The following is a 22,298-nucleotide window of genomic DNA, read 5'->3' on the forward strand; positions in this document are numbered from 1 at the left end:
CACACAACAAGTGCTTCCCCCATATTTAATTTACACCATCCCTGGTGTGAAACCAAATCGAGGTCAGCCAAATAACAACACAAAGCATAAAAATAAAGAGTTCAGATAGATAGAACAATGGATAGAGAATAGCCTTGCGGACTCAGTCGGACTCGCCGTTCTCGGCCGGATCAAACGAACGTCTGTTGCGCGAGCGATGAACCTCCTCAGTTTTTCTTGTTTTTGACATGCAACTAAATCTGAAAAGAAATAAAATAGACTATAGAAAACAATATATACACTCACCAGTGGGTTGCCTCCCACCAAGCGCTTAGTTAAAGTCATTAGCTTGACTTGGCTCAGCCGATCAGGCTGATGGGGGATCGCTTAGGGGAATTTCTTCACCCTCTGCGATAGTGAAGTCAGCAAGGTAATGCTTGATGCGCTGACCATTGACGACGAACTCGTCTCCCTTTCTGCCCAGCAACACAACATCACCGTAAGGGCGGACTTCCTTAACGGTGAAGGGTCCGAACCATCTAGATTTCAGCTTGCCTGGGAACAGCCTAAGTCTGGAGTTGAAGAGCAAGACCTTATCGTTTGGTTCGAAACGTCTGGGAATGATTCGCTTGTAATGGTAGGCTTTTGTCTTCTTCTTATAAATTTTGGAACTCTCATAGGCGAGGTGCCTTATCTCTTCCAGCTCAAGGACTTGGATCATGCGCCTCTCAGTTGCTGGCTTGATGTCGGAATTCAGTAACTTGACCGCCCATGCAGCCTTGTATTCGAGCTCGATAGGAAGATGACAAGGCTTACCGTAGACCAGGTTATAGGGGGTGGTCCCTAGCGGCGTTTTGTAGGCTGTCCTGTAGGTCCAGAGAGCATCGTCCAGCTTAAGCGACCAGTCCTTGCGCGAGGTATTGACAGTTTTCTGTAGAATGTTCTTGACTTCCCTGTTGGAAACTTCAACCTGTCCACTCGTCTGGGGGTGTGATCAGCGGTAGCCACCTTGTGTTTCACCCCATTCTTCTTCAACAGGCTCTGAAATGCCTTGTTGATGAAGTGTGTTCCGCCATCGCTAATGACCACTCTAGGCACCCCAAATCTCGGAAAGATGACGAAGCTGAACATCTTAGTCACCACTTTTGCATCATTAGTGGGACTCGCCACTGCTTCTACCCACTTGGAGACATAGTCAACGGCGACCAGGATGTACTCGTTCTTGAAGCACGGAGGGAATGGTCCCATGAAGTCAACTCCCCAACAGTCGAACACCTCAACTTCTAAAATGTAATTCTGAGGCATTTCATTCCTTTTGCTGATGTTCCTAAGTCGCTGGCATGCATCGCATCGAGCTATGTAGGCGTGAGCATCTCTGAACATAGTTGGCCACCAGAAACATGCTTGGAGGATTTTGGAAACCGTTTTGAATGTGGCGAAATGCCCTGCATAAAAGGAACCATGGCAATGATGTAGAATCACTGGAATATCTGCCTCTGGAACACACCTTCTGAATATGTCATCCTTGCAATGTTTGTACAAGTACGATTCATCCCAAACATAATGCCTCGCCTCTCTTAAGAATTTCCTCTTCTCGTTTCCAGTGAACTTAAGTGGTTCCTTTTCAGCAGTTAGGAAGTTCGCAATCTCAGCAAACCAGGGAAGGTGAGAGTACTGCTTTTGGATCGCGGCTACTGGTTGTTCCGGTATGCGAGAAAAATCGGATGTTATGCTCAGGGGTTGTTCCGCGAAGCACAGACCAATCGCGTTGACGTGTTCCACTCTGTGTTCTTCATCAAGAGCTGTGTCGTCCTCAATTTTCATTCTGGACATGTGGTCTGCAACCCCATTCTCGACTCCCCTTTTGTCTTTTATCTCGAGATCAAATTCTTGGAGAAGAAGAATCCACCTCAACAACCTCGGTTTTGCATCCTTCTTTGTGAGCAAGTACTTAAGAGCAACATGGTCTGTGTGCACAATCACCTTTGATCCCACCAGGTAGGATCTGAACTTCTCGAATGCAAAAATAATAGCCAGGAGTTCCTTCTCAGTCGTAGCGTATCTGCATTGAGCTTCATCCATGGTTTTGCTTGCGTAATAGATCACATGAAGTTTCTTATCCTTGCGCTGCCCAAGGACTGCTCCAACTGCAAAATCGCTAGCATCAGTCATGATCTCAAAAGGGAGATCCCAGTCTGGCGGTTGTACAACATGTGCACTGACTAGAGCTCCTTTGATCGTATGGAACGCAGCAAAGCACTCGCTATCGAAATCAAACTTGATATCCTTGAAGAACAGTCTGGTGAGTGGTCTCGCTATTTATGAGAAATCCTGAATGAACCTCCTGTAAAACCCTACGTGACCCAAGAAGCTTCTGATAGCTTTCACTGCTGTTGGTGGCTGCAAGCTCATCATCACCTCGACCTTTGCCTTATCTACCTCAATGCCTTTCTCGGAGATCTTATGCCCTAGAACAATCTCATCTCTGAAGTGACGCTTCTCCCAATTGAGCACCAGATGTTTCTCCTCACACCTTTTGAGTACCCTGCACAAGTTTGACAAACAGACACTAAAAGAGCTTCCATAGACACTGAAATCGTCCATGAAAACCTTCATAATGTCTTCAATCAGGTCAGTAAAGATCGACATCATGCAGCACTGAAATGTTGCTGGCGCATTGCACAGGCCTAATGGCATTCTCCTGTATGCGTACGTTCCGTATGGGCATGTGAATGTCGTCTTCTCCTGATCGTCCGGATGGATAGGGATCTGAAAGAAACCTGAATAACCATCTAAAAAGCAGTAATATGGGTGATAAGCCATTCTCTCAAGCATTTGATCAATGAAGGGAAGTGGAAAGTGATCCTTTCTAGTGGCTGCATTTAATTTTCTGAAATCAATGCACATACGATGTCATGTCATTGTTCTAGTAGGGATCAATTCATTTTTTTCATTTGTGATAACAGTGATCCCACCTTTCTTAGGTACTATATGAACAGGGCTAACCCATTTACTATCAGATATGGCATAGATCACACCCGCTTCAAGAAGTATCATTATCTCTTTCTTAACAACATCTTTTAGATTCGGGTTTAACCTCCTCTGATATTCAACATAAGTCATTGATTCATCTTCTAGGTGTATTCTATGCATGCATAAATCAGGTGAGATGCCATGTATGTCAGCTAGTGAATATCCTAATGCCTTACGATACTTCCTAAGCTCACATAAAAGCAATGCAGTTTCCACATTATTGAGTTCAGCGTTCACACTGACTGGATAAGTGTAATTCAGACTTAAGAAAGCGTACCTGAGCCCCTTGGGAAGGGGTTTTAGCTCAACCTTGGGATTCTTCAACTTGCTCCAGGGATCATCAGGTAGGTTCGGCGGAACAAGCGAGTTCGGTAAAGGGGTTGCTCCAGTTGGAGTGTTCTCGTCCTTGTTGCTTTCTTCCCCCAGACTTAGACTCGCCACCATTCTTTCCAAACTCCTTGCAGAGTCAAGCATCTTTGCATACTCGTCTACGTCAATGTTCTCGACACTCTGCTCGGCCTCAGCTCTTACTAGTGCAAGCTCAAGTGGATATTCTGTTAGAATCTCCTCGATCATCCCGTCGCGAGGTTGCAGTGGATCAATCCCTTCATCTACCTCGAAGGTCTGTCCATCCAACATCGGCTTCTTCAGCAGCTCATCCATCTCGAACTGCATGACTATTTCCCCCAGATTGAGATCAATCTTCCCTTGCCGCACATCAATGATGGCTCCAACAATACATAGGAACGGTCTTGCTAAGATGAGAGGATCTTTGGATTCCTCTTCCAGCTCTAGAACTTCGAAGTCTGCTGGAACAGAGGTGTTCCCGACTTTTACTTGAAGATCCTCTAGAATACCAACTATGGACTTAACTGATCTATCTGCGAACACCAAGGACATCTTAGTTGGTTTGAAAAGCGTGTATTCCAGACGTCGTGCTACAGAGTAGGGCTTGAGGTTTACACTGGATCCCAGATCAACCAAGGAGCATGAGAAAACTGTCTTCCCAATCTGGATAAAGAGGATGAACTTGCCAGGGTCTCCTCGCTTCTTTATCTGCCTGTTCTGAAGCACGGCGCTGCACTCCTTAGAGACAGTCATGAATTCGCTTTCCTCTGATATTTTTCTTGAGATCAATCTCTTCATAAAGCTGCGCATGGAGGGCATCATCTGGATCGCATCCATCAAGGGGAGTCGGACTGTTGGGTCCTCCAGCATCTTTCTGTACTTCATCTCCTCTCGGTCCTTACGAGTAGCCTTTGCTGGAACAGGGTAAGGGACTTTAGGATTGTATTCGCGAGCAGGAACATGCTCTGGGATCGGGCGGACAGCCTCAGCTGGTTGTTCTGGTCCTGGCGAATTGGTTCCAACTGTTGGTTCCCTCTCCTTCTCAGCTACCGGGGTATCGGCTGGTGGTTGTTCCGACTCTTTCTGCTTCCCCTTCTCAACCGCAGTGAACCTCTTCTTTACCGGCTCAGACAGTTGATTTCCACTTCTCAACCCAACCGCATTGCACTCCTTAAGGTTTTTGTCGGTTTTCCCAGGTAGAGTACCTTGTTGCCTCTTGATGCTCTCAGCAGTCTGAGCAATCTGAATGTCCATCTAACTCATATGACTCGCGACATTGTCGTACTTGGTGCTCAAATCGCTGAACATATGGTTCATTCTGGTATTGATCTCGGTAGTAACCTGGTTTAAAGCCTTCCCTTGGAGTTGTTGTCGTTGGAGCAGCTGCTGCAACATAGCTTTTGTCTCATCTTGCGGAACAGCGACAGGAGCGGAGGTAGCTGGCTGAGTGTTCTGGTGTTTCTGCATCTGAGGTGGATTGTTCTGCGGTTGACTTAGAACATAGGTCTGGGGTTGGTAGTTCTTTTGATACCCGGCATACTGACCTTGGTTACTCTGTGCAGGATCAGCTGGTTTGTCTTGCTTAGGCCAGAAAAGTTGTGGGTTGTTCCTCACGTTAGGGTTTGGGTGGTAGTTTTTGAGCTGTCATCCTTGCCCATTCACGTAGCTCACCTCTTGCTGATCGTCTCTTGATATTTCAGCATCAAACGCCAGGTCACCGGCACTCTTCTCAGGAGCTGCTTCTTCCATTATGAACACTTGGCTTTGGTTTCCCTTAAGCAGTTGGTCCACCTTTGCAGCGAGATCATCTATGTTGTTCACACTATTCGAGCGGTTATGCTCCTTGTTCTTGTTTAGTGAACTTGAAGCCATGTTCTCAATCAGCTCGAACGCACCAGGTGTGGTTTGAGTCATGAAGTCTCCATTACTCAAGAATCAAGGGAGTTTCAAAACTCATAGCTCACTCCATCATAGAACACCTCCAATATATAGTCATCGTCAAACCCATGGTGCGGGCACTCTCTCTGGTACTCCTTGTACCTCTCCCAAGCTTCATGAAAAGGTTCATTAGACTTCTGCTTGAAATTGGAGATCATGTGCCGTAGAGCCGCGGTTTTAGACTTCGTGTAGAAGTGGCTCAGGAACGCTGATCGGACCTGGTCCCATGAGGTAAAAGAACCGGTCGGCAGAGATTGGAGCCAGCGAGAAGCTTTCCCTTCAAGAGAGAATGGGAACAGCGTGCATTTGACATAATCTGGTGGCACTCCGTTAGAACGAGAGAAATTGCAGATTCTCTCAAATGCTTCGATGTGGTCCATCGGGATGTCAGTAGTGAGACCGCTGAATGTGCTCTTCTGTACCAGACTTATCAGTGAAGGTTTGGTCTCATAGTCTTGCCGAGTGCAAGGAGGAGGGTTGATGGGGGAGCGGTTAGTAGCGAAGTTCCGCGGAAGGTTCCGCTCCCCAATAAGAGCACCACGCTCTTCTCGCGCAGCTTTCTCAGCTGCTTCTTGAGCATGTTGCTGATTTTGTATGGTCTGCTGCATCTGCAACATCTATTGTTGCTGAGTCTGCATTTGTTGTTGAATGATTGCCAGTGCAGTAGTGAGGTCATCCTGATTGCCGTGATCACCCATGTTGGTGTCGGTTGTTCTGGATTGTTGACGGTTCTATCTTTCTAATCTTGCGAGTTCGTCCTTGGTCAGTTGATGTAGTGGTCCTTGTGCGTTGCTCCGAGTATGTTTACTGGTCATGCACTTGGATCATCTGTTCCAACAAAGAATTAAAAGCAAGTTAGATATCTTAGACTAAATATTAAACCGAAAAATAAAGGTAAAAGCCTGGTCCCCGTCGCAACGGCGCCAAAACTTGATACACTAAAAATGAATATTTGCTACTGTCAAGTTAATAGTGGTAATCGTAATATTTGAGATTCAATCCAGAGGACCTGTTTACTCTTTACTCTTATGAGTTCAATATTAAGCTGGCAAACAAGTGGGGTTTTAAAATCAATGGTGACGTAAGTAACTAGAATACCTAAAGATTCAAATTCGATTTAAATGAAAGCCGGCTTAGGGTTGTTCATCGGGTGTCAATGCAGAACCAAACAACTATTCAAGTGCAACAAGGTGCAGTCTAGAACTCGGATCACTCATCTAGAACAATCCACTATCGCGGACTTGTTCCCTTTGCTGATCGGTCTTGAGTCCTAAGCTCTCACTTGGAACAAGACGCGAAAGCAAGCCTTAGAGATCAGGTCCGATTAGTTCACTTAATACCTAATATCTACTCTCGCTGATTAGGGATATGAAGCTCATTCAATATATATCAATTTATCTCCTAAGCGGTTAGCTAGGTGATTAAACTAGAGATTGAACATTAAGTGATCAATTCAATGCAAGCAGTAAGAACAATATGAATGAAGAACAGTTAAAATCACTTATTTGCGTTTAGCTCATGCAATTGACACTCTAAACCCTAAGCAAGCTTAGCCGACTACTCAATCATAAAACAAGATGACACAGACATGATTTCTGAATAGTACTGCATATAAAATAAAATAGAAAGACAAGGGTTCAGAATGATCTTCTCGTGAAAATGAGAGATGAAGCCTTCTCCTTTACAAGTTGTTAAATCCAATATAATTCTAGGTCTCTTGTAAAACTAGCGTAAGGAATTACAAATGATAGCATAGGCTTTTTATATGGAGGCGCCGGCAGCTGAGAAAGGAGAGAAAATCTAGGGCAAACCCCTGAAATCTTGGAGGTTTCCTTAATAGTCGGGAACAGTCAGTCGCTTGCTCTTTTTGGGAACAACCTTCGGATTGATCCGACTAGCTGTTATGCGTTAGATATTCCAAAATGACTTCTTCCTTCATGGCACTCTCTTCTTTACTCTTTCACCTGCTCCAAACCTGGAATGATATCAAATAAGCACGAATTAGAACTGAGAATTAACTCAAAGAACACATATAATGGTATTAAAAACACCATATATCAAATGGGTATTTCAAAGGAACAAGAGGACTCAGGCAAGGGGATCCACTCTCCCCCTACCTCTTTGTCATTGCAATGAATTGCCTTTCCCACATGCTCAATGCCGTAGCAACTCAGACAAGGTTTAAGTACCACACAAACTGCAAGAAAATAAAATTGACGCACCTTTCCTTTGCTGATGATCTACTGATCTTCATCGAGGGGAACCTAGAGTCAGTCCAGTGTGTACTCCAAGTCCTCAGAGAATTCGAAGATAGATCAGGGTTGGCTGTAAGCATGCAGAAAACGAGCTTCTTCGCATCAGGACTAACAGAAGAAGAGATAAATACGATTCAAGTATCGACAGGAATGGCGTGTGGTAACTTACCTTTAAGATACCTAGGAGTGCCTACGAACTCGAGGAAATGTCTCTCGCAAGCTGTGAACCGTTACTTCACCAGATCAAGACGCGCTTCTCTTCCTGGTCCACAAAAATAGTATAATTTTCAAGGAGATTAACGCTAATAAAAACTGTTATTTCAGGGATTACCACCTTTTGGTGCGCATCATTTGTGCTTCCCAAAGCTTGTGTGAACAAGATAAACTCAATGTGCAGCGCCTTCTTGTTGAAAGGAAATCTTGAGGCTAATAATACGGCGAGGGTGGCCTGGTCTACGGTTGTAAAAAAAAAGAAGGAGGGCGGCTTGGGAGTGAAGGACCTTCAGACGTGGAATAAAGCTTGTTGTCTGCGATTAATATGGCTTCTCTTCTTCAGACCGGACTCTGTATGGGTCACCTGGTTCAAAGAAGTGATACTCAAAGGGTCAATAAAATACTTCTGGACAACAAACCCATCACAAAACTTCTCTTGGTTACCGAACAAATTGTTGAAGTTAAGAAGTGTAGCTTACCCCTTGATTCATCTGAGAATACAAAATGGAGAATGTGGCAGATTCTGGATTGACAATTGGAGTCTTTATGGGAGTTTGCGAGAATATTTGGATGGTGGTAGATCACGACTTGGAATTCCATAAGATGCAACACTGGCCTCTCTTTATCGTAATGGAGCGTGGAGGATTCCTGCAGCAAGAACAGAGCATCAGTTACAGGTTCTCTCCTTCATTACTACGATCCAGTTCAATGAGGAGTTGTGGGAGATAAATGGAAGGGTTAAAGGAAAGTATAACACGGGGGAGATATATCATCACCTGCGAGGAGAAATCCAGGAGGTTGATTGGTCATCGGCAGTTTGGACCTCTCGAAGCATCCCACGACAAAGTTTTCGTGCTTGGCTAGTTGTGCAGAACATGATCCCTACTCGAGACAGGCTAATCAGCTGGGGGCCTTCAGGTCCCTTCACTATGCCTCCTATGTAACACAACTGATGAGTCTCGGGATCATCTATACTCGGAATGCGACTTTGCGTTTGAATTGTGGAACCGAGTCTCGTATAGATGCAGGTTCCGACCGGACCGGCGATGGGAGAGCTCCCTCAACCAGATGATCTCTCTCCCGCCCCCTACTGCAACTCGACCACTCACCCTTCTTGGCTGGCAGGCTACTATGTATTGGATCTGGTACGAGCGTAATCAACGCCTGCATACAAACCAATTCAGATCAATTGACTCTCTCTTTTCTCAAATTGACCATCAGATCAGAAACAAAATTCAAAGTTTTCGGGAATCCGATCGTCGGAGATGATGCAGCAATGGATTCGCTGAGCCATTTGGAGATCATCGTACTTCCCTCTCACCGAACACCTTGATCGTCAAAGTCGTGTCTCTCAAACTTCCCCTGCGACAATTACAAAGCTCCCATCTTCATCATTGGGCCATCTCATCTTGGGCTCTATCACTAATTGGGTTAAATTGGGTTTTCATTATATGAGTTTATTGGGCAAGACTCTAACACTATATAGCCTATGGGCTCTTGTAAAACATTTTACTTATTTTGGATTTTAATTTAAGAAAGCCAGTTACAAAAAAAAAAAAAAAAGATTACAACAACAGAAAACACGTCGAAGAAGCTCTTGCATTCCGAAACACGTGGCATCTTTTCTCTTGAGAGTGCATTGCTTCAGTTATCCATCACCGCCGACGTCTCTCCAGCCAGCGACGTGATTTTCAATCGTCGTCTCCACGCTTCAGAAGCTGAAGCTGATCTTTACCATGTCCTACTTGACCTTTTGTTTTAATAATCGTCATGTCACAATTTTAAATATATTACTAGATTTTTGATACGCACAAGTGCGTGCAAATATTTTTTTCGCATTTATATATATATATATATATTTGTTTTATATAATTAATATTTCCTCTGTTTCAAAATATTATATATTTTAAATTTTTCACACATTTTAATAAAACATATTAAATTTGCATAATTTTTTTGTGATTTTTTTCTATATTTTTAAGCTAATAAAAATTCAATAAATGAAATTAAGTTTTTTGAAGTTTGCAATTAGTTAATAAAACATGCACTGAAAATGTAAAAAATAAATAAATCTTTCGAAACAAATTTGTTCTCAAGAATATATAATTTTATGAAACAGAAAGAGTATATATTTTCAAAGTTACTCATATATTTAAATGTTTATATAATTATTTCAAATAAAATAATTTTATAGTTTTCATGCCGTAAAGTAATTAATCATTACATATATGTTGCTTTTTAGTATATATTTGTACTATTGAATTTGCGTTTGATTATTAAACCAAAATTTTGATGCATGAAACAACATATTTGAAAACTATTTTATATTTAATATATTATGATCCTGACTCGTTATTAAAATGATAGATTTCCTTTAGCAATTTTTTTAATGTTTATTCACTTTATATAATAAATTACTGTATATATAAATGTTTCAGATAAGTTAACTTTTATACATGTATTATATAGTTTACTAATGTTAAACCGTTCTACCAACATATTATATTTTTTTAGCAAATGATTTATATTTATGAAAACAAAATATATTAACTTATCAATTTAAAATACTTTTCATCATATTTAGTTAATGGTTTTCTTTTAAAATGATTGATATTCTTATAAAATAGATCAAATAGGATATAATTTTATTCATTTCATTTTATAAAATATAACTGAATCTATATATATATATATTAATGTATAATAACATTTCATTACTAATTACGAAATTAATGAAAACATTTATATTTAATTTTTGACAATTAAGATCATGTTACAATCTTTTCAATAGAGTTGTTAGAGTTTATAAATATAAATATATATATTAAATTAAAAAGATATCAAAAGATATTATGATTAAAGTAGTAAAAAAATTATATATTATTAGCATTAAAGTAATACATTTAATAAAAAAACTAAATTACGTCCAAATAAAAATATCACACATGAAAATATTTATATTTTAATATAATAGATTATTATGTGTCACAATCGTGCGTTAATTATAACTTTGAATAACCAAATTTTATACGATAAGATAATGCTCTCCGAGACGAACACCAATGTCAGTGTAGTGATGTTAAACCGGTATCAGTCCAATGGTTTGTTTTGGTTCATGATGGCTTCAACAGGGTTGGACCCCGGTTAACACTTCTTTTTCCGATGTATTCTCTTGCAAGGATACTCCTTTTCTTTCTCCTATGGGGTTGACCAGGGGCGGCGAATCTTGATGTAAATAATGGATGCAATAATTAAAATTTTCCATTTTATCTAATGATTTTTCCTTACTGAACAACCAAAATTGAAATAATTTTAGTGGATGCATGTGCATCCCTTCCTGTCTTGGGGTTGACTTGGACAAAGAGGAAGAACAAGAAGTGAAACACACAGACTAATGATACTCCAAACACTTCGGTTTTTGTAGGATCTCGACTAGATGGATCTCAAAATCTTGAATTGGGATTGGAACCAAGAATCTTACCCATCTTCTTCTGATTTATGGGTTCTCATCTTCTTTGCTCCCTTCTTCCTTTTTCTTCGTTTGATACTCGACAGATCCATATTCGAGGTAAGTACCCCCCCCCCCCCCCCCCCCCCCCCACTACTCAGTTTGTTTTATATCTCTTACTATTCATCATGACTTGGGAAGCAAGTCATCTCTGAGAGATTCATAATATATCACATTATAGAGAGTTGCTAGAAGAGTGGTGTTTCCTCGAGGAAACTGTGTTGATTCAATCGGTAGAAGAAAGAGGATGGTTAAATTCAAAGAATCAGCTTGGAAATGTCTCTGCTCTATCTCTACCGAAGCACTTGCTCTCTACGTCACTTATAATGAGCCATGGTTTAAAGACACACGATGCTTCTGGTTAGGACCAGGAAACCAGATATGGCCTGACCAAAAGATAAAGTAAGATTCAGGAATAAGCTTGACTTAATGTGTTACGTCAGACGCAAGAAATCAAACCCTAATTTCTTGTGAGTTGTATATTACCCTTGCGCAGGTTGAAAATGAAGGGACTGTACACGTTTGTCGGTGGCTTGAATGTGTATTCTTTATTTGCTTTGTTCTTTTGGGAAACAAGACGATCTGATTTCAAAGTCATGATAGTTCATCACATAGTAACTTCATCCCTCATCATTTTGTCTTACGTTTTCAGGTACGTTCTCCCAATGTATATTAAGGACTTTTTTACATTTTCTGATCTTTCTCGAGACTTTTGAACTCATCAACTTCCTCTTGTTATACTTTGTACACTAGATTTTCTCGTGTAGGTTCTGTAATATTGGCTCTTCTCGATATCACCGACGTGTTTGCAGAGATAGGCAAGATGTGCAAATACAGCGGCGAAGAGTCCATGGCTACTGTCTCGTTCATCCTATTTTTCCTGTTATGGACGGCTCTGCGACTCATCTATTACCCTTTATGGATCCTCTGGGGTACCAGGTTTATACCATTCACCTTAAACTCCATAACTCATTTTATATAATGCAACGACTTAATTGGATCTTTATGTTTTTTTTTTTTTTTTTTTGGTTCCTCTCCACGTATGATATTTGAACGATGCAGTTATGAATCTATAAACGTGAAACTAGAGTGGGACAAGAAGCATTCGATGGAAATTACTGGCATAGAAACTGGACTGCCTTCTACAATGTACTACATTTTCAACACATTTCTATGGTGCTTACAGATTCTTCACATCTACTGGTGGGTCTTGATATGTCGTATGTTCATCATCCAAATCCGTTCCGAAGACAAAATCGCTAGAGACGTCCGTTCTGGTAAGATTTATATATATGCATACATATATCTAAACCAACTAGTGCTTTATAATGTTGTAAATTATCTATTCGGATTTTTTTTGTGTTAGCTATTTGTTTTCAATATATATTCTTTGCAGATTCTGAAGGTGAAGATGATGAACACCAAGATTGATTGTCTTGACTCTTGTTGTCCATCGTTTTGCGTATACCCGTAACCATGTCTGTTTTAGCTCAAGTGGCAGCTCTTCTCTTTTGTATTTGCTTTCTCAAACCATATGATCTGAAAAATCATATCTTTGTAATTCTTTTTTTTATCTTCATTTTAATTCAAAGCCCTTTTTCAAAATATATCTGTTTTAAATTTCAGTGTGTGGCAATTAAAAAAAACTAAGAAGAAAACACACAAAAATTATACGTTGAGAAATAACAAAGCTTGGTTACGTAAACGTGAACCTAACATAAGCCTAAACTTGAAACATATCCATACAAATGGAGAATGAATTAAGGGAAATTGGAGCCTATAACCATGAAAAAAACTGTAATTCACCCACTAGCTATTTCTCGTAACAGTCCTATACACGCCATTAAATATATACATTAATACTGTAATACCCCTTCGTATAACCGGCGCAACCTGCAAAAATTAAATTAAAATTATTAATTATTAACTATGTACAAAAGTAAAACGTGTCTTCCCCTACCTCACATCTCCTCTTTTATACTTCATTTGGTAATTTTCTCGAAGTCGAAAGGTCTCCGACGCCGATTTCCTCCAACGCCTCGCATCCGCATGCAATCGAAAGCTTTTACATCTCCTTTGTCAATTGTCTTCCGCGTTAGTGTTTCACCGGCGGTTAGTAACACAACCTTCCTCTTCAACTTCACGAATTCGATTCTTCACAGATCTTTGAAACTCCTGTAAGTTCTCCGTGTTTTTCCTTAAATTATTTTCATATTCTCTTTGTCTGTGTCCAAATCAACTATTCCACTTGTGTTTTTATCTGATATGCATAGTAAATGGTTAGTAATATTGTTTCGATATAGAATAGCATTTGCGTTACATACGGGTTTCACCGTCTAGAAATGACATGATATCCGTTAGGTATATTCCATTTGACTTGGAATAGAATAAAATATAGACGTTTATATTCCATTTGATTTTGAATGAAATCAATTCGAAAATTTTATATCACCTTCTTTAGATTCTGAATTCATACTTGTATTTATATTTACTTAATTTTATACTTGTATTAGGGTTTACATTTCCGTGTAGGGTTTAGTGATGATTGGAGAGGGGTCAGTTTCGGAATATTAAGTTCGTCATTGCAAGATTGAGGTTGACATTGAATTAAGTGTCATATTTCCGTGTAGGGTATCATGATTAGTTGATAGGGTTTCTTATTCTCCTGTGTGGTTTAAGATCGTGGGCTATGCATATCGTTACATCTTACAGAGTTTCCATTCCATATTATTGTTATACTATATAATTTATTTTGCATTTACCTTGTTATATGAATCCTAACACCTTTATCTTTCTCTTGTTTCTCAGGTTATAAATTGAAGATTTAGGCTGTCAAGTAGATTATTCGAAACTGGATTTGAGCCAGCTGGTGAATGTATTTTCATTTATATGCAATGATACAATGTGTATATAAGTGAAATAGATCGTGTGTATGTAAAATGGAAAGACCATTCATGTGAAATGGAGTATATAATCTTTATTATTTGTTGTATTCTATTATATACGCAGAACATATAATAGAAATATGATTGTACAGTGCATAAGCACTATTATGTTTTGTTGTTGTATTATTGCTATGAATCTTAGTTTATGCGTATTGATCAAAGCTAAGAATTTAAAACTCAATTTTATCATTTCGTTAACCCGATCCACATAAGTGTAAACTTCACACAAATTTTGTTAACCACATCTACATTTGTTGTTTGGGTTTAAGATTTATATTTGAATTTAGGGTTTAGTAAATAAAGTTTAAGGTTTAGAATTTAGAGGGTGGGTGAGATTGGGGGTTAAGTTTATGATTTAAGGAAATTAATTATTTTACATACTTTTAATATTTGGGTTTATGAGTTATATTTGGATTTAGAGTTTAATGATTAAGGTTTAGAGTATAGTATTTTGTTGGTTAAAGGGGTAAGGTTGAGGTTAGCATTAACTTCTTCCATGATATCATAAACATTTCATAATTTCATCAATATGTATTATGCTATTTATTTAGTTTCATTCTATTTAGGTTGAAGGTTTATATTTGAGTTTATGGTTTATATTTTAGTTTAGGATTTAGTGATTATGGTTTAAGGTTAAGTATTTAGGAGTTTATGGAGGGGTTGTTATATGGTTAATTATTGAGGGGTTGTATGAGTTTGGTGTTATATACTATTTTGGTATGGAATAGAACACTCCTGAACTTTCATATTATATTATTTATTTTGTTCCATTCTATTTGAATTTATGGTTTATATTTGAGTTTAGGGTTTATATTCTCATGTTTGGGTATAGTGATTACTTGAAAGGGTTTAAATTATAGTCGACTTGTGTTGACATTTGGGGCCAGAAGTACCAGCTTCATAAAGCCATATCCATATCAACATACGTTTATGTCTACAAAATTGGCTTTGTCATTTGTAGTTGGCAATTTTAAATTTTCTTATTCCACCTGGGTCATACAGAATAAAAATTCATCAGCCTGTTAGTTCACATTTTCGGTTGAGTTTATATTCGACGCGCTTTAGGTAGACTATGAATGCATATGCCTGGAATTTCACACTTTCGGTGATATGGGTTCATATTGGATTAAGGGTCATATTCCTCTGCAGGGTTTAGTGATTAGTTAATAGGTTATAACATATATTCATTTCTGTATTTTATTTTCATGCTATTTAGCCTTTACGTCGTCACCTATTCTATTTCGTCATATAAAATTGCATTGTTAAGAAATTGGTTTCTCCGTTACGTTTCCATAAGTTGTAAAACGTGTACACTTAGTATCCTTTTATTTTTCTTTATAATGTAACTATCATACGTGATAAATAGCTGGCGTCTCACCTTTTTATATGTATGTACGTGTTTGTATTCGACAGAAAAGCACCACGTCACCTATTTTAACAATTGTAACTAAAAGGGGGATAACCGGCTGAAAAGTGAGTAAAAAGACAAACATTAAATTATGTCAAAATCAGTGTTAGTTACCTAATTTGTCTCTGAAAAATGGTTATTTCGCCAATAAACCCATGAATTAAAGACATGTAAACTGAAAAAAAAAAACAAAAAAAACCCAACCGATCGAACTCGGTTAAGAAGAAAGTCTAAGAGCATCCACAATGGTGATACCCATTGTGGAGTCCTTAGGATTAGATTAGTATTAGTATTATTATTATTATTATTTTTGAATAGTTAAGGACTCTTGTGAAAAATGTGTGTACAATGGTGATTCCGAAGTTGGAATTCTTAGGAATAAAAAATGTATTTTTTTTTGTTTAATGAAATATAAGATGATTAAATACAACAATTAAAGATACAATAATTAAATACAATAATTATTTTTTTTGTTTATATATTGGATGATTAAATAGAATAATTTAACATAAAATACAATAAATAAACATAAAAACAATAATTAAACATAAAAATACAACAATTAAAGATAAAAACCATAATTTTACATAAAGATAGAAAAAATCCTAAATAAAAACATGATTAAATATAAAGATTACACATAAGAGTTTATAAGATGATTAAATATTAAAATACAGCATGATTATAAATCACCACCTAATGAAGACTCACCACTCTTTCTGCTCAAGTATTTGCTCAGAATTTCAGAGCACTCTTTTCTTTCCGTACATACACACATCAATGGAGTAGTTTTCTCATCTCCAACCACATTGAACACAAATAAGTCTCCTATCTCGCATCTGTTATCGAGACAGAACTTTCTCCAGCCTCTTGTGATGTAATACTTGCCGCCAGATTCGCTAAATCGCAAACTCACATTCCATAAATTTCCCTCTTTGTTCACCAGTATCGTCTCTTGACATTGTTTGTGCAAAGGAGTAGAACTCGTAGCTCCCACAGGAAGGTACTGCAAACAAATAACGTAAAGACACATAATAGATTAAACCATTTATTTTACTAACTAAATTGACTCACAAGTTTGTCTTCATTTAGATTTGAAGCAGTGACCTCAGCCAAAAAACAGTAGTCAAATGAGAAAGAAGACATTGCCCCAATTCGTCCTGAAATATAAGAAACAATTTTCCACAAAAACATCTCACAAAATTAATCCTTAAGAATATTATAGTATTTTTCTATAAATTGAAATTGAAATTTTATTAATTGCATGATACAAAAAAAGATACAATGATAAATATAAAGAAATCAAGAAACACTAATTATTAATCTTCATCACCAAATTTATTCCAAATATTTTCGATTAAATCATTTTTCAACCGTTCATGAATATGCTCATCCCGAAGATCATTCCGATTGGGAAACATATTATTCAGATTTGTAGGCATGTTGGTTTCCACCTGTGAACTTCTGGTGACGTCTCTTTCTTCAAATTCAGATATATCGTACCGCATGTATCCATCTCGTTCATTTTCAACTATCATATTGTGTAGTATGATACATGCTCTCATAATCTTCCCTATCTTTTCTTTGTTCAATGTACGAACCGGGTTTTTGACAATCGCAAATCGAGCTTGCAATACTCCAAAAGCCCGCTCCACATCTTTTCGGACTGCTTCTTGAGCTTTAGCAAATAACTCTTGTTTTGGAGATTGAGGGAGTTTGATAGATTGGATAAATGTTGACCATTTTGGATATATACCGTCTGTTAGATAGTATGCCAACTTATACCTGTGTCCGTTGACCATGTACCTTACCCTGGGAGCTCGACCTTCAAAAATGTCATCAAACACAGGAGACCGATCGAGGACATTGATATCATTTAAGGTACCTGGAGGACCAAAAAAAGTGTGCCATATCCAAAGATCTTGTGAAGCAACAGCCTCTAAGACAATTGTCGGTTTTCCTGATCCTCGTGCGTATTGTCCTTTCCAAGCGGTCGGGCAATTTTTCCACTCCCAATGCATACAATCAATGCTCCCGTCCATCCCAGGAAACCCTCGTTTTTCTACAATATCGAGTAGTCGTTGAAGATCCTCCGGTGTGGGTCGTCGTAGATAGTCATTTCCGAATAACTGTATTATTCCGTTAGTGAAATTATGTAAACAGGAAGGTGCAGTGATATTCGTCAACCGTGTCAGCCGCAGAACCTTAAGCAAGCATACGAATTGCTGCCGTACATTTTTGTAGTGCAGAAAAACCAAACCTTCTGGTTGCATCTCTTCTTTGCTGAAAGAATGGAAAGTTCACGGATAGCCCATAGACAATACGCAAGAATAAATCGTTATTCATGCGAAAGCGGCGTCTGAATATTTGTGACGAGAATGTCGCATCTTCGCTGAAGTAGTCATTCCATAAGCGGTCTTGTCCTCCTTCACGGTTTCGTTCAATATAAGCACGGCTCCTTTGGTTACTGGTTTGGGCCTCGACTCTGTTGGTGAATGTATCTTCGAAGATTTCTTCGAAAACTTCGTCAAATCTTTCTTCGAAAACTTCGTCAGATGAAGATGACGACATTTTCCTATAAAGTATAAATTTTATTTTTTTAAAAAAATATATAAGTTAAATTTAGTATAACTTTTTTTAAAACTTTTTTTAAAGCTATAAGTTCAAAGAAGGTATAAGTTTTACTTTTCCTATAAAAATGTGTATAACTTTTTTTTTTAAGTATAACTTTTATTTTTTAATATGGTTTCTATAAGTTTTATAAGTGTGATACAAGTTTTAAAACTATAAGTTTAACACACTAATTTATTTATAAGTTACAAGTTTATTTGGGTTGGTCATACATTTATAAGTGTGATACTTGTTGATTTATCAGTGTGATACAAGAATGACCAACTACTCGACCTTCTAAGTTTGATGTACCTACGCCTAGTTGATTTATATGTATGATCAGCTATAAGTTCAACTACAAGCAAGGTCAACTACATGTAACTAAGAGAAGCATGAGTGGTTCATTACAAGTTACCGAGTTTATATGTATGATCAGCTACAAGCATTATCAACTACAACCATGATCAACTACAAGCATATAAGAAAAGCAGTACTTGTTGATTAAAAAGAGTTGCATATAAGAGAAGCATGAGGATTTCATTACAAGTTACCGAATTTAGAGAAGCAGTAGTAGTTGATTACAAGTTGCTGGAGATAATAAGAGCATCCGCAACTTCCGAGTTACAGCAAAAGAGATTACAACTCCGACTGGTGGAAACTAAGCAAAAGAGATAGCTACCTAAAGACATGATAGAAGGGAAACTTATAGTACATTTCTTAGAACTACCCGTGACTTGGATTCACTTCAGCCAACCGACAAAACACTTTCAGAACCCGTGACTAGGTTCACATGTCCAACAGCTACACCTGAAAGAAAACAAAAGACAAGAGTTAGCAAATAAATAAAGTAATACGACATGTGATACAAATAGAAACTACATATAACTACATGTAACTACATGTAACTAACCTAATACCTTAAATATCATCATAACATCTCAGTCATGAGTTTCAGTTTAAGAGATTCTTCCATCTCGGAGAGAGGATCTTTTTTGGAGAGCTTTGTTTAGAGAGCTTTTCTTTCATTTCCATGATGGACTGAAGCTGTGACATCTCTTCTTCCTTGCCACTCTTCTTCCTCTTACCAGCTGCTTTAGCAGCTTTCACACTAACTGGTCTGCTTTCAGGTTCGGCAACATCATCTTCTGTATCAACGTCCACCACTGGTTTGCGCTTCTCCTTCCCACCATCTTTAACCATATAGGTGGTGCACCATTTCTGGTCATGCCTCAGCTCCCTCCACGCATGTTCGAGGCTGAACTTGTGCTCATAAATGTTGAAGAATGAGTCGAGGGCTGCTTTCATCACATCATCTTCATTCTGACCACTTCTCTGCCCCCTCAACGCCGCCTCATAGCATCCAACGAACTTACAGACCTGCTCGTTAATCCTAGCCCACCGCTGCTTCGCTGGACCAAGCTCTCTAGGTACTGTCCCAACCAGTTGAGGGCTTGCGTTGTAGTAGTCAACAATTCTCTTCCAGAAACGTTCAGCTTTCTGGTCACAGCTGACAACGGGGTCTTTGCTGGTGTTAAGCCAAGCACCAATGAGGATTTTATCCTCATTAGGAGACCATTTCCTCCTCTTTTTGTTAGCAGACTCGACAGTAGGCTGGACAGCAGACTGGACACCAGGTTGGAAAGAAGACTCGACACCAGGGTGGAAAACAAACTCATCAGGACCTTGCGACCCGAACCAAGCTGGTTTGGGTGACTCAAGATCAACTGAAGATTGACAATACATTAGATTAACAAAGCCAGTTGTGGTATTCATGTTTAGATTATAGGTTTCTGTTACTCTATTAGCAACACAAACCCTTAATTAACCAATAGAAAGTAAGTTCGCATTTAGTTTCGGAGTGTTAGGCAGATAGAAAGCAAACAAGCATTTACCACCACTCTAATCATACTAATAATTTCTACACTAGCTACACTTAAACCTAACAAGTACGATTCTATCAAATCTAGCATTAAAAACAATTAAAGCATGAAGAGATAAGTTTTTTTTTTATTACTGAAACTAGTAAGTAAGCATGAAACAAGTTACCTGCCAACCCCATCTCGAGTTCTGACACTGATGTTTAAAACCTCTGAAGCTCTTCCTTGAATGATATAAGATAAAACAGTTAAAATTTCAAATTTTAAATCAAATTAATTATCTAAATAAGGTATGAAACTTACCAGCCCATAACGATGACCAGTATTACCAACACCATTACACTAACTCCCTTTGCCAAACCATAGTTAATCACTGATGTCTTTTTAGTTAACACACCCACGATCTTGTCAAGCTTAGCCACCTTCTGGTCACTCTCAAAGAATTGATCCTTGACCATCCTAAGTTGTGTCTGCGTTTCACGAAGCTCTTCTTGAATCGCCACATCCCATCATTTCCAGATGTGGGAGTCTCCATCGTCAACGTTGCACTACAAGAAAACATAATCTTAACGAGGGCGGTTTTCCTCGTTAGTTCGTCGTAAAAGAGGCTTTACGACGAATTAGCGAGGAAGCGCGTTTGCTCGTTACTCATCTGTCGTAACACATATTTCCTCGCTAATTCGTCGTAACTTAGCGAGGAATATATTTCGTCGTAAAGACGAAGTAGAGCATTTCGTCGTAAAGACCACGTCAACATTCCACGTAAGGACGTCGCTATACTTCCTCGTAAATACCTCGAGACAAGTTCCTCGTAATCTACACGTAAATACCTTGAAAGAGTTTCCTCGCAAAATACACGTAACAACCACGAAAGAATTTCCTCGTAAAATACTCGTTTATCTTTCCTCGTTTTTCCTCGTAAATGTTTCCTCGTAAATTACTCGTTTATTATTCCTCGTAATTTCCTCGTAAGGTTTCCACGTAAAGAGATCGTACATTAGCTACGAATTTACTTCGTTTTTATTATTTTACAGAATTTAAAAATATAATCAAAAAATAATTAAAATTATTTAATTTAATAATAAATTAAAATTTAAAATAAAAATAAATCAATATGAAAATATTTTATATATAAATAAGTTTTGAATTTATATAATACAACAACCAAAAAAAAACTAAGGGTCGTTCATCGCCTGGTAGAATTCATCACTCCTCCTCGTAACATCTGCCTCGTTATGTACGTCGGATGACTCGCCTTGAATGGGATGTTGTTGTCGCATGTTCCTCAACATGGACTCCCATTCCGGATTTGTGGCCGCAATAACGTCCAAGAAGCCCTCGACTCCACCCATACGAGATTTTGTCGCGGTCAACTCGTTACGCAGCTGAGCGGACTCTCTACGCAGCTCAGTGACTTCATCATCCCGTCGCTGACCATAAGACGATGTCGCTCTCGGAACATCGTTGACGGAACCAATACCCAACGTCCGTCCCTTTTTTTAGGGACAACCTTAAAAAAAAAAATAAATATTGTAAGTAAAAATTTAAAGTTAAATTAAATGAATAATAAAAAATTAATTTTTTGAAAATTTACCTCCTCGTAAATCTTATCCACTTCAAGTGTGGATAAGGTGACGGGTAATCCGTCGGTAGACTGCTGGGTCAGCTGAGTCTGGCGGTCTTCAACCCGAGCAACTACGTCGTTGTAGATTTGCTCGGACTTGCCATCTACAAATACGCCCGCCTTGTTCTTGTGGGTCCTCTCGTAAAGTTCCATAAGAGACGGGAGATGTCCCGTCTCTTTGGCCTAAAAAAATTTAAGAAAGTTAGAATAAATTAATATATATATTAAAAAAATTATTTAATAAAATATTTAATTACCATTTCCAAACGGACACCGGCGTGGGGTTTTTGGCCCGTAGTGTGAAGCATCGGCCCGTTTCCGTGCTCATCGACCGTGTTACGGGAGTTAGAGAAAGCCTGGGCGATTCTAATGGAATCAGGAAGGCGCCAATAACGGATGAGGCCATCCCACACATCCGTGGTGAGCTCAGCGGGTTTGCCACGCTCATATCCCTTCACGATCCAGTCACCCTTCCAGTTGGAGACCGTGTCCAACAAGCGAACTTTCGCCTTCGCGTTAAACTTCTTCCTCACCCTCTCAGTGATCCCCAAGGCCCAATT

The 22,298-nt window shown here is 38.7% G+C and overlaps 2 protein-coding genes, 1 long non-coding RNA gene and 1 other non-coding gene across 4 annotated transcripts; 2 read left to right on the forward strand and 2 right to left on the reverse strand.

Annotated features, from left to right (window-relative positions):
• The first annotated feature begins 5,361 nt into the window (after window positions 1–5,361).
• Window positions 5,362–5,468, forward strand: LOC125584802. The gene has a single exon (XR_007321710.1). It is a non-coding gene; the product is annotated as a small nucleolar RNA R71 (small nucleolar RNA).
• Window positions 5,469–6,890: 1,422 nt separating this feature from the next.
• LOC106361911 lies at window positions 6,891–9,129 on the reverse strand. Its single transcript, XR_001272986.3, has 6 exons — window positions 8,543–9,129; window positions 8,246–8,414; window positions 7,888–8,130; window positions 7,723–7,815; window positions 7,521–7,623; window positions 6,891–7,273 (listed from the first exon to the last, which is right to left on the reverse strand). It is a non-coding gene; the product is annotated as an uncharacterized LOC106361911 (long non-coding RNA).
• Window positions 9,130–11,042: 1,913 nt separating this feature from the next.
• On the forward strand, window positions 11,043–12,879 carry LOC106360139 (ceramide synthase 1 LOH3-like). The gene is made up of 6 exons (XM_013799734.3): window positions 11,043–11,334; window positions 11,456–11,676; window positions 11,771–11,926; window positions 12,028–12,213; window positions 12,337–12,551; window positions 12,671–12,879. Exons 1-6 carry the CDS (start codon window positions 11,203–11,205, stop codon window positions 12,703–12,705), a joined length of 945 nt encoding a protein of 314 aa, XP_013655188.2. The 5' UTR covers window positions 11,043–11,202; the 3' UTR covers window positions 12,706–12,879.
• Window positions 12,880–19,188: 6,309 nt separating this feature from the next.
• Window positions 19,189–20,010, reverse strand: LOC106359245 (glutathione S-transferase T3-like). The gene has a single exon (XM_013798974.1). It carries the CDS (start codon window positions 20,008–20,010, stop codon window positions 19,189–19,191), a length of 822 nt encoding a protein of 273 aa, XP_013654428.1.
• Window positions 20,011–22,298: the final 2,288 nt, after the last annotated feature.

Source organism: Brassica napus, chromosome C3, assembly GCF_020379485.1.
Source record: "Brassica napus cultivar Da-Ae chromosome C3, Da-Ae, whole genome shotgun sequence".
Taxonomy (NCBI): Eukaryota; Viridiplantae; Streptophyta; class Magnoliopsida; order Brassicales; family Brassicaceae; genus Brassica; species Brassica napus.

Bases quoted from the DNA above. Each gene is read 5' to 3' on its own strand.
- LOC106360139 (XM_013799734.3), top strand. From the start codon at position 11,203: ATGGATCTCAAAATCTTGAATTGGGATTGGAACCAAGAATCTTACCCA. The intron at 11,677-11,770 runs GTAAGATTCAGG...ACCCTTGCGCAG, and splicing joins TGGCCTGACCAAAAGATAAA to GTTGAAAATGAAGGGACTGT. The intron at 11,927-12,027 runs GTACGTTCTCCC...TTTGTACACTAG, and splicing joins ATTTTGTCTTACGTTTTCAG to ATTTTCTCGTGTAGGTTCTG.
- LOC106359245 (XM_013798974.1), bottom strand. From the start codon at position 20,010: ATGAATACCACAACTGGCTTTGTTAATCTAATGTATTGTCAATCTTCA.